Raw genomic sequence first — 12,898 nt, forward strand, 5'->3', positions numbered from 1 at the left:
CTCCCTCCCCCCACCACCACTTATTACACGGTACGGTTAAAAACCCTGTATTACCCTACATGAGCAGCACAGATGCAGTAGCATTCAACTACCTGTGCTCCAGTAATTACTAGAGAGAAGAAAACACAAATTAGCATCTGCACATGGGCACACATTCCCCAAAACCTGCCCAAAGCTCCTGCTGGCATGCTCTTCTTCATTTGTTGCCTGAAACCAGGAAGCAACAATGCTGCCTGCCACAGGCAGGTCTAAGTCAGTCACACTACTCACCTCCTGGACATAGAACGCAGAATCTTGCGACTCTTGCTCAAGTTTTCACTTGTATTCACCAACTAAGAAGAAAGGGACATTATTTGCCAGTTGAACAAGTATGCAGCAATCCCATAAAGATGCAGCTGGAAGTAGCTGGCCTTGAAATGTTGCAGCTAATAACGGGCCCAAGGCTAACCACATATTCTCAAAATTCAGAGACAACATTGTTCTCTAGGCACACGCAAGCTGGAACCATTTTCTCCTTTCTAAGGAGGGAATTAGACTTTCACATACACTGCCCCTTAGATACATACAAAGATATGCAATTTAGGATCACTTTCTGCCCTTTTAGCTAATCTGCAAGTATCACAAACTTGTTATTAGCACCTTTCATTAAATTTCATTTCATTATTCTAGTTGCTGCCACCAGGAGCAAATGACACTGGCCTGTTCTCCCCAGTGCATTTCTGGCACTGTCTGAAAAGCTGTTCAATTTCTAGCAAAGAACCAACCATGTTGCGCTGACAGGTCTACATGACCCAGTGGATATAAACTGTTAATAGATAATCCATTTCAGCTTTGTAATGCTCAGAAATGAACTGTCAAGCATTTCTCCGTCAGCTATATAGCAGCACGTAATTGAGGTTACAGACAACTGAACAAGCTCTTGTCCCCCAGACAGAGTCAGGATTTAAAACGTATGGCCACTGGAGGTCTCTGAGTACGATTTCGCTATTCCACTTCCAAAGCTTCCAGGGAAGGTAAGCCAGGTCACTTGCCATTGCAGCACACAGCCACCCAACTCCCAGAGGAGCTCAGGCTGTTGCCCTCAACTGCAAACCTGGCCCTCTAACCTGTACTGTTACCTTGGACTGGACCGACTTGGAAAGAAAACTACCAAGTCCACTCCAAGTGCCCTAGATTTCCAATCTTTGCTATGAAAGACCAAGCCAGAAGAAAAGACTGCTTCTAGCTGGAATGCGTGTTTAATACAATTCAGGAACACCATGCCTGAAAGGCTTACAACATATATCACGGCTCTGTGAACAACTGTAGATAGACTGACACGCTTGAAGACCTATAGTATTTTTAATTACAAAAATAATAGAATCATAGAATTGTTAAGGTTGGAAAAGACCCTTAAGATCATCGAGTCCAACTGCTAACCTATCACTGCCAAGTCCACCACTAAACCAGATCCTCAAGCACCATGTCTACCCTTCTTCTAAATACCTCCAGGGATGGAGACTCCACCACCTTCCTGGGCAGCCTGTGCCAATGTTTGACAACCCTTTCGGTGAAGAATTTTTTCCTAATATCCAACCTAAACTTCCCCTGGTGCAGCTCAAGGCCATTTCCCCTTGTCCTATCGCTTGTTACTAGGGAGAAGAGACCGACCCCCACCTCGCTACAACCTCCTTTCAGGTAGCTGTAGAGAGCAATAAGGTCTCCCCTCAGCCTCCTCTTCTCCAGACTAAACAGTCCCAGCTCCCTCAGCCGCTCCTCACAAGACTTGTTCTCTTGACCTTTCACCAACTTCGTTGCCCTTCTCTGGACACGCTCCAGCACCTCAATGTCCTCCTTGCAGTGAGGGGCCCAAACCTGCCCACAGTACTCGAGGTGGGGCCTCACCAGTGCCCAGCACAGGGGCACGATCACCTCCCTGCTCCTGCTGGCCACACTGTTCCTGATACAAGCCAGGATGCCATTGGCCTTCTTGGCCGCCTGAGCACACTGCCGGCTCCTGTTCGGGTGGCTGTCAACCAGCCCCCCAGGTCCTTTTCCTCCAGGCAGCTCTCCAGCCATTCCTCCCCAAGCCTGTAGTGTTGCATGGGGTTGTTGTGACCCAAGTGCAGGACCCGGCACTTGGCCTTGTTGAATCTCATACCGTTGGCCCCGGCCCAACGATCCAGCCTGTCCAGGTCCCTCTGCGGGGCCTTCCTGCCCTCCAGCAGATCGACACTTCCACCAAGCTTGGTGTCACCTGCAAACTTACTGAGGGTGCCCTCGATCCCCTCATCCAGATCATCAATGAAGATATTGAACAGGACCAGACCCAACACTGAGTCCTGGGGAACACCACTCGTGACCGGCCGCCAACTGGGTTTGACTCCATTCACCACCACTCTCTGGGCTCGGCCATCAGCCAGTTTTTAGCCCAGCGCAGTGTGCACTTGTCCAAGCCGTGAGCAGCCAGCTTCTCCAGGAGAATGCTGTGGGAGGCAGTGCCAAAGGCCTTACTAAAGTCCAAGTAGACAACGCCCACAGCCTTCCCCTCATCCACTAAGCGGGTCACCTTATCATAGAAGGAGACCAGGTTAGAGAGGCAGGACCTCCCTTTCATAAACCCATGCTGGCTGAGCCCGATCCCCTGGTGGTCCCACGCGTACCACATAATGGCATTCAAGGTGATCTGCTCCATGACCTTTCCTGGCACTGAGGTCAGGCTGACAGGCCTGTAGTTCCCCAGATCCTCCTTCCGACCCTTCTTATAGAGGGGTGTCACATTCGCTAGTTTCCAGTCATCTGGGACCTCCCCAGTTGACCAGGACTGCTGATAAATGATGGACAGTGGCTTGGCGAGCTCCTCTGCCAGCTCCCTCAGCATCCTCGGGTGGTTCCCATCCAGCCCCGTGGACTTGTGAACATCCAGGTGGAGGAGCAGGTTGGTGACCGCCACCTCTTCAACAACTGGGACTTTATTCTGCATACCATCTCCATCTCCCAGCACAGGGGCCTGAAAACCCCGAGGATGACCAGTCTGACTATTAAAGAACAGATTAAAACTATACCTACAAATCTTAAGATCACATTTCCTTCCCCGCTCTCCAACACAAACCTGGGAGCAGGGCAAATCAAATTCTGGCTGAAATGTATGCGCAAGCACCTTTCTGAAATGCCTGTATGTACACCAACGCACGCAGCATGGGGAATAAACAGGAGGAACCAGAGTTCTGTGTGCGGTCACAGGGCCACGATCTCATTGCAATCACAGAGACATGGTGGGACAGCTCGCATGACTGGAATGGGGTCATGGATGGCTACAGGCTTTTCAGGAAAGACAGACCAGCAAGGCGAGGAGTTGCTCTTTATGTGAGGGGAGCAACTGGAATGCATCGAGCTCTGCCTTGGAATGGAAGGAGAACAAGTTCAGAGCCTGTGGGTAAAAATTAAGGGACAGCCAAATATGGGTGACACTGTTGTGGGTGTTTGCTACAGGCCACCTGATCAAGAAGAGGAAGTTGATGAAGCCTTCTACAGACAGCTGGAAGTAGCCTCACAATCACAGGCCCTGGTCCTCATGGGGGACTTCAACCACCCTGATATTTGCTGGAAAAGCAACACAGCGAGCCATGCACAATCCAGAAGGTTCCTACAGAGCATCGAGGACAACTTTTTGATGCAGGTGGTGGAGGAGCCAACGAGGCGAGATGTGCTGCTCAACCTTATCCTAACAAACAAGGAAGAGCTAGCTGAGGATGTGAGGGTTGGGGGTAGCCTTGGCTGCAGTGACCATGAGATGGTCGAGTTCAGGATACTGCATGATAGAAGCAGGGTGACAAGTAGGATTACAACCCTGGACTTCAAGAGGGCCAACTTTGGCCTCTTCAAAGACCTGCTATGAGGGATCCCATGGGCTAGGGCTCTGGAAGGCAGGGGGGTCCAAGAGAGCCGGACAGTATTCAAGGACCACTTCCTCCAAGCTCAAGATCAGTGCATCCCCAGGAGGAAGAAGTCAGGCAGAGGAGCCAGGAGACCCGCATGGATAAGCAAAGATCTTCTAGAGAAACTCAAACGGAAGAAGGAGGTTCACAGTATGTGGAAAAAGGGACTGGCCACTTGGGAGGAATATAGGAATGTTGTCAGGGTGTGCAGAGATGCAACAAGGAAGGCCAAGGCCCACTTGGAATTAAACCTGGCCAGGGATGTCAAAGATAACAAGAAGGGCTTCTTTAAATACATCAGCAGTAAAAGGAAGACTGGGGATGCAGCGGGCCCACTGCTGAACAAGGAAGGGGTCCTGGTGATGCAGGACGCAGAGAAGGCAGAGTTGCTGAAAGCCTCTTTGCTTCAGTCTTCACTGCTAAGGCTGGCTCTCAGGCATCTCAGCCCCCAGAAAAGAGAGAAAAAATCTGCAGAAAGGAAGACTTACCATTGGTTGAGAAAGACTGGGTCAGAGATCACCTACGCAAACTGATCCTCACAAATCCATGGGCCCTGATGGGATACACCTGTGAGTGCTGAGGGAGCTGGTGGATGTTGCTGCTGAGCCACTCTCCATCATCTTTGAAAGGTCGTGGAGGACAGGAGAGGTGCCCAAGGGCTGGAGGACAGCTAATGTCACTCCTATCTTCAAAAAGGGCAAGAAGGAGGACTGGGGAAACTATACGCCAGTCAGCCTCACCTCCATCCCCGGAAAGGTGATGGAGCAGTTCATCCTGGAGGTCATCTCCAGGCATGTAGAGGACAAGAAGGTTATCAGAAATAGCCAACATGGATTCACCAAGGGAAGATCATGCTTGACCAACCCAATAGCGTTCTACGATGGTGTGACTAGCTGGGTCGACGAAGGGAGAGCAGTACATGTTGTCTATCTTGACTTCAGTAAGGCATTCGACACTGTCTCCCATAGCCTCCTCACCAGCAAGTTAAGGCAGTGTGGGTTGGATGAGTGGACACTGAGGTGGATTGGTAACCGGCTCAACAACAGAACTCATAAGATCATGATCAATGGGGCAGAGTCTGGATGGAGGCCTGCCACTAGTGGTGTTCCCCAGGGGTCTGTGCTGGGTCCAGTCCTGTTCAACGTATTCATCAATGACCTGGATGATAGGATAGAGTGTAACCTCAGCAAGTTCGCTGATGATACTAAGCTGGGAGGAGTGGCTGATACACCAGAAGGCTCTGCTGCCATCCAAAGAGACCTGGACAGGCTGGAGAGCTGGGCCAAGGGTATCCTGATGAAATTCAACAAGAGCAAGTGCAAGTTCCTGCACCTGGGGAGGAACAACCCCAGGCACCAGTACAGGTTGGGGGCTGAACTACTGGAAAGTGGCTCTGCTGAGAGGGACCTCGGAGTGCTGGTGGACAACAAGCTGACCATGAGCCAGCAATGTGCCCTTGTGGCCAAGGTGGCCAAAAATATCCTGGGCTGCATAAAAAGGAGTGTGGCCAGAAGGTCGAGGGAGATTATCCTCCCCCTCTGCTCTGCCCTAGTGAGACCACATACGGAGTACTGTGTCCAGTTTTGGGCCCCCCAGTTTAAGAATGACAGGGAACTGCTTGAGCAAGTCCAGCAGAGAGCTACCAAGATGATCAGGGGACTGGAGTATCTCCCTTACGAGGAGAGGCTGAGAGACTTGGGTTAGTTCAGCCTGGAGAAGACTGAGGGAGGATTTCATCAATACCTATAAATACCTAAAGGGTGGGTGGCAGGATGATGGGACTAAGCTATTTTCAGTAGTGCCCAATGACAGAACAAGGGGCAATTTGCACAAGTTGGAACACAGGAAGTTCCACCTCAATATGAGAAAAAACTTTCCTGTGAGGGTGACAGAGCAGTGGCACAGGCTGACCAGGGAGGCTGGAGTCTCCTTCCCTGGAGACATTCAAAACCCACCTAGACGCGTTCCCATGCCCCCTGCTCTAGGTGTCCCTGCTCAAGCAGGGTGGTTGGACAAGATGATCTCCAGAGGTGCCTTCCAACCCCTACCATTCTGTGATTCTGTGAGATTGAAAAGCTACTTCAATGAAAAAGCAGCAAGCTTTGTTGCAATGAGGAGAGATAACCCCCAGGTGAAGGGGTATGCTTTTTGTTTGGGCTGGGCATGCTTACTTGCCAAACTCAGTGTCCCCCTGCAAGTCACTTGCCTACAAGCTTTATGCTCAGGATCCCTTGTATGGACAGAAAATCCCATCAGTTTCTGCCTTCAAAAATCAAATTCTCAGTTTTGTTTATGTGTGTACACAAAACTAATGAGCCGCTTCTTAAAGCTTCCACAGTAGGAGCAGAGCTTCTTGACCCAAGGAGGAAGAACACCATCTTGTCTGACACCACTTTCTCTCTCCTTAGCTAATCTACAAATACTGGAAGGTTAGTAACTAAGCTTCTATTAAATTTCATTTCATTAGAAGAACCTACTAACTGCCTCCCAAATCTAAACCTAGTGGTGGGCATCTCCTCAGCATTTTTTTAAATCTGTAATTTTTTCATTAATTCTATTTTTTTTAGCAGTGGTTTATAGGTCTAATATCCAACCTTGCGCAGAAAGAGCAGCAGACATTTGGCCGTTGTGCTTTGGGCCCTTCTACAGCAATGTTTTTCATTTTACGAGCACAGCGTAGAAATGTGGCGGCCTCGCTTTGGTGAGTAGAAACCTCAGCTGGCCTACCACACCTAAGGACATCTCCTAGAGTCATGACTGGCACACAGTTCCTACTAAGCTAACATCAGGTTGTTTCCACACAACACCAACAGCAGTTTCCCTGCTTACTCTGCTCTTGGTGCGTTCCAGTTGCTCCCGCTGCTCCCCAAGTTCTTCAATTATATTGGTGCCAATCTGATCCGTTTCAGCAGCAATTCGGTGCGAGTGCTCAATGCTCTGACTGGCTCGGTTCAGGCTGTCTGTTCCCTGGAGAAGCAGCACCCTCTGTGACTGCAGATGAGTCTGGAAAACAATGTATGCTTAAGTATTGAGTACAAAGAGAGAGGTATCAGGCTTCTGACGTATTAAGAAGTTAGGATGTGATGCCATAGGCCATCCCTTTGTATTAGCTGTATATGTTTCTTATGTTAACTGAGGTAGCCCAGTTCATTTTGAAAGAGTTCTTGTTCACCTTGTAAGATTATGGCCCAATCTGGTTAAACCTTGAAAAAGAAGGACGCACAACTGAAGAATTAAAACAGTCACAAAAACCTGTCTTTGCAGCAACTTACTTTTCCATGAAAGAGCACCTACATGAAAATAATATCCTTGCTTTCCAGATGCTAGCTTTTCCTTCCCTTCGCATCTAAATTCAGTCTTATTTGTGACTTCACAGTTGGTTGCCAGGGAGATTGTTAGGAGTTTACACAGTCAAAATGATTAGGGACAAACAGCACTAACAGATGGACTGCTAAGTAACAAAGATCCTCTTTTCATGCTGGTAGCCTCTGCTGGAGGATAAGAAATGTTTGCTGACCTTGGGGTCAAAAGGTAGCTCAAAATAAAGTATTTTCTTAAGCTTCAGAAAGCCTAATCTACCACCCTGCCCTCAGGTTTTAAAGGAGCCAATCAGGAGGAATCAAATGCAAAAATCTACCAAGCAACAGCAGGGTGAGATACTGAGGAAAGAGTCTCCCTCAAACCTTCCCTATCTAAGGCAGACAAACAATAAGCCTGCCTCCATGAACGTTCTGTACAGAAGACAGCACTTTGAGGGTAATAAGCAGATTGAGTCTCACTAGCTCAAATATATCTAAACATACCTAATAAAGAGAGAAATTGGTGCATTTCTGTTCACTATGGATGTGCCGCTGCAGTGCGAGAGTGCTAGAGGATGACTTCTGATATCTTCTTGAAATTATTTACACTGAGATTGCTTAAAAGAGAAATATACCGAAAAATCTATGCAGTGCACGATTCATACACTTCGCTAATTTTGGAGACTAAAACTAGATCGGTTAACCTTTCTTCTCAGTCAGTAGCACCACTTTTGTGTTTTCACTGCTGTAGGGGAATAATTAAATAATGCATTTCAGTACAGAATGTAATGTTGTATAAGTTACTAACCGCACAATATTCAAGGGCTTCCATTTCAATTATACGCATATCTTTGTTTTAGAACAGAAAAGTTCTCCTTTGAGTTCCAAGTGTTCTTTATCCTCCCCAAGATACCCATGTTATGTGCAGAGCGATATAGTGGGAGTTATACAAACACAGAAGCGAAGTAGACTTAAGTAGAAACACTGTAAACAATACATCTGGAATATTTTTTTAAACAATCACAGGAATGATAAATAAAATTTATATCTAATTCTCACACTCTCTTCATTTTCTGTGGAGAAGATTCCGTATTTTATATTGCCTTGACTCCCAGAGCCCAATCCCAAATCTGTGCTTCTCATCTCTCTCTGGAACATGGAGAGGTCTCTTCTGTATGCCCGGATTTTGCTCATCATTTGGTTGCGGAAAGGCAGAGGAGCATACTTCAGTTCTTCCTCCATTTCCCGCAGCTTTAATGAAAGAAAACATGTTTATTTTTTAAAGCACCAAATCTGTTCTTATCAGCAGCTAAACTCACCACCAGATGAAGGAATTCACATGTTTTCATGTGACTGGGGGGTGGGGGGGGGTGGAAATTAGCCCCAAACCCTACACCCCTCATCTAGTGTTGAGTACACCAGCCTGCTTAATTCTCTTTAGCCCACATGGATCTTCAGATACACAATGCCTCAAGGAATAAACAAAGAAAAGGGAAAAAAAAATTAATTGCCAAGCTTAAATGCTTGATATTTTCTGAAACGTCACTCCGTAACTTCAAAATGTGCAGTTCTCACTTTCTTATTGTTTAAGCGTTTATAGGATGGGTATCAGCTTCTCATCACGTCTATGCAAGAGATTGACTGCATAGATAGGCACGCCACTAAATTCATGCTCTGAAGATCAGGTCTGGCAACTGGAGTTAGGATTTGTAAATCCTAGGATTGGGGCTGCATGAATTTTCACGTCAACTTTTGGCAACAGTTGTTACAAATCCACAATGCTTAAAGCTGTCGACCAGTGTAAGCTCTCTCGCAATATTAGCGCTACATCTCATACATCACCTACACAGATACGTGTCAATAAGACCCAGGAAGTTACAAGAATAAAGCATCTCTCTCAAAAGAATGTTCAACTGTGACTCAAAAGAAGAAAAAAAAGATTAATCTATAATGTCTTGCTTAAAAAGACAAGTCATGGGGTTTATTGTGTGCAGGTCCAGGAAAAAAAAATTCTCTACATGCCCTCCCTACAATCTCTAGCAATTGTAATTGCACCTCTATCGCTCTCCTTTGTTTGACATAGGGAAGGTGATATGCAAAACGAGCCCTCAGAAAATACGGAGTAAAGAATATTTGTCCAGATGTGCATAAATAGGTCTTGACAAACACAGACACAGCTATCAGATCAATGAACACGAAAAAAACCACATTTGCCTGCCAGCATAGGGACCATAAAGAGAGTAAAATTTGGAAGTATTGTCCTTTTTAAGGCATCATGTTTCAGCTGGTCAGAAAGGCCAGAAGACTCATGTTTACCGTTTCATTTGCTTCGCGCTGTTTCTCATCAAATTCTCGAACTAGTTTTTTCTTCTCCTCTATGGAACAAAGAGCAAAAAGTAGTATGTCAGATAAACTATAGCGAAACGACAACAGAACTCAACCCAATATAGACAAGGAAGTTGCCACAGATGGCTGATTCCAGAGACGCCAGGTCAAAATTTACCTCAAACAGGAATGGCCTGTTTTTACAGAAACTTATCCAAAAAGGGTGGGGGACAGAGCAGAAGCTACCCTTCCAAATGTCAGCCACTACCTCTGGTAGACAAAAGAAGTAATTTTTCAAACCTGGAATATTTTTCTGACCTATTACCCTCCAATCTCCGCCGACAGAACTGTGTGTTGAAAAGCATTTATCATGAAAGGATAGCAAAGAGGATATGTTGGGTAAACAGCTCATAAATATTTCTCTTTTTTTGCACAACTCTGGCAAGATTACTGAAGGCTGAAACTATAATTTGGATTCAAACAGAACGTCAAGTCAATCCACATTTCCAAGTGAGCGCTGAAGTTCCTGGCAGACAGGGCACTCCACATTCTTGTGGTGATTAACTAGGCAAATGGGATGAGTGTTCTAGAGTACTCAGAGATTAAAGATGCCTTCAAGATATCACCGCAGGTTCACAGGTTAATGCCCAAATGCTTCCCCCTCTTCTGGAATAACATCACTTGTTTAATCAGCCAACAAAACTAAACATTTTACTTGAGACAGTCATTTGCTAAGGTCCTTGTATCTAGGGCTTTGGAGGCCAAAGCACAGCTTTCACTGCTGTTATTCTATTTTTAAACAAAACCTAAGACATGTATTTTGCATATGTTCAAAAACCATCATACCTCTCTAGTATCCACAATCAATGAAAACAGAATTCTGAAACTCCTGTTTTCTGAATGGAGCAAAAAATATATGTTTTATAAACTTTTGCAAAAGCACTGAAGATGACCACCAGAGAACTCTTGCAGAGTAGTGCTGAATGAAACCAAATTCTATCAGAAGTCTGATAAATATGCACTAGCCTATTCATCTCTCAGGGGAGGATAATTCAGTCTTAAATAAAATTTTGGGCAGCAAAAAAATGCAGACAGTCATCTTGGTAAAACTTCTCTGATTTAACTTAAAGGCAAAATCAAAGATAACATTATGAAACCATTGTTGCAGTAAAAAACTGACTTGATAATACCTTTCTGTAAATATGGTCCTCTGCAAAGGCACTTTTAAAATCACCAAGCTCTCAACAGAGAATATTAAAAAGATTGGAGTTATCAAAATATTTTTGTATCAGTTTTCTCATATACATGACATGCCTGAGCTGCAGCCTTTCCCTTTCAGTTCAAATTCCTATTAAGCCCCAGAATAGGAGCGGTAGAGAACTTAAGACAGAATTCCAAACCACCATCTAACAAGTAGCTATCCTCTCAAGTAGCACATCTAACTATTACAGACTGTTAACATATTACTGCTACCAGGAAATGCAGTCTCACATCTCAGTTAATTCAGAAGGAAATGCTGACTTAGGAGGTTCCTAAATACACTCTCTGCAACTTCCTCCATGATCTGCTATCACATACATTTGTGCTGATGCAATGACTTGTGTAGCTGGGTTGCAAGTGAAATCATGGACATGGACTGCAGAAAAACACCCTACAGAAGTCAGCATTTTGTTTCGTACAGGCCATTTCACTAATCCGATCTAAGCAGTGCCCTCTTAAAACAACTGCTGTCTCAAACTAATTGACGCCTGGTGCAATCCCCAAAAAAGCAGTATTTTACCTCCTCTGTGTCCCCCAAGCAGATGAAGCTGACACTGCACTTATAAATAAGCAGCCTCAGAAATGTCAGCTTCTAAAAGTCAAGTAGCAATGGCTGGAGATGTCTTTGTCTATATGCCAACAAGAAAACAGGTAATGTGGCTTGAAAGCATTACACTGGATCTGGCCAAACAGAAATGCCAGAATATATTTAGCTGTTTAATTCATACCACTCAGAATCAAACTGCAACTCAAAGTGCATTGAAGGAACTTTTTTAATGCAGTAAAAGAAAGAAGTACCTAAGCCACAGTAACATTACCCACACTTATGTCCAACCCACTAGAAACCGATTCAGTTGACAAGTACAGCTAACTGAATTAATTTAGAGGAAAGAAGCTGTATTTGAAACTGATCCACGCCATTTAAAATGCCTTCTTATAAATTCGGAAGGGAAAAAATTGTTTCTAGAGCTAGGAATAACTTGTTCACATAGAATGAAACAGCATTTCCAAACCTTTGCTGCTCAAAGATGTCCCAAGGACTATAGATTCTGTCCTCCCTAGAGTTTGGGAGTGTGCCAATCATCTTAAGAGAGTATGCAAGGTGTCTTTTACTGCCTCCTAAAGTTCGCAGGATCAGATAACTCAAAAAAATAAAGATACACCACGCTCCCCAGGTGTATGAGACACAAACAAAGCACATTAGGAGTGTGGAATGCCTCCATCAGATTGACAAATTCCTGACCTATCTTAAACTCTATTAGAAATACTTTCCAAAACATTACCAGGATTTTTGCAGCAACAAATCTAAAGAATAGAATGGTCATATTAAAATTTCACAGCACGTCTGAAAAATCAGTTTGCAATTATTTGTAATCTGCTGAAAAAAACATAAATGTACAAGCACTGCAGAAATTGTTGCCTGTAACTACTCCATTTAAGGCCACTGCTCAGAATTCATTGCTGAAGACCACACTAGTTCCACGGACACCTGACAAACCTTTACTACACCAAGAAACTGACCACTCTCCTTCCTACAAGGAAACAAGGATTTCCTCCAAGAACAGCTATTTCTTCTTTTATGCTTTTTATTCTTGTTGACTGCTAATGAAATTAAGATGGCTTTGAAAGCTGTCATTTGCAGGTCTGCACATCTTTCTTGTAACAAACTTTCTGGAAATGCTGATGAGGACGACCCTGAATTTAGCTCATTGTTAAACAGAAAGCCAGGTATGAAATGGAACATTAAGCTTTCCATAGCCTGTGTTATCTAGCACAGACTGGCATATTCCAAACCATTTTTATAATTTTACACCTGAACACACAAAGTTGATCAAGTTGGGGAGAATGACAAGGCTATTGCAGAACGTGGCTGACAGCCCATACTCATGTTTGTGGTACAAAACCAAAGTCGAGCTACAGCAGTTTCATGGTAACTGCATATCATGCTTCTCTTACAAAGGAAGTATTTAATCACAGAGATTCAGTGACATTGGTAAAATTCTCTGTGTCAGATCACTTCCCTTCCTAGCTCTCAGAATACTGCCAAGCACAATGCCAAGTCCCACAGAGAAGTGTTCCATGAGAGCGTTTTACCCA

General features: G+C 44.9%; 1 protein-coding gene across 5 annotated transcripts in view; it reads right to left on the bottom strand.

Moving 5' to 3' along the window:
- Positions 1-12,898, bottom strand: part of VTI1B (vesicle transport through interaction with t-SNAREs 1B) — a 35,432-nt gene that overhangs the window by 21,624 nt on the left and 910 nt on the right. For 4 of the 5 annotated variants that reach the window (XR_010374380.1, XR_010374379.1, XM_064460088.1 and 1 more), the window contains exons 2-5: positions 9,533-9,591; positions 8,276-8,467; positions 6,747-6,920; positions 271-332 (exon numbers count right to left, since the gene is read on the bottom strand). Coding sequence is in view for 3 of the 5 variants with exons in the window: in XM_064460088.1 (XP_064316158.1) it covers positions 271-332; positions 6,747-6,920; positions 8,276-8,467; positions 9,533-9,591 (487 nt within the window). In the remaining 2 variants the exon portion in view is untranslated. Of the gene's footprint in view, positions 1-270; positions 333-2,629; positions 3,018-6,746; positions 6,921-8,275; positions 8,468-9,532; positions 9,592-12,898 lie in introns of those variants that run through there. The other variant, XM_064460089.1, reaches the window with a different exon arrangement.

This window comes from Phalacrocorax carbo, chromosome 9 (genome assembly GCF_963921805.1).
Source record: "Phalacrocorax carbo chromosome 9, bPhaCar2.1, whole genome shotgun sequence".
Taxonomy (NCBI): Eukaryota; Metazoa; Chordata; class Aves; order Suliformes; family Phalacrocoracidae; genus Phalacrocorax; species Phalacrocorax carbo.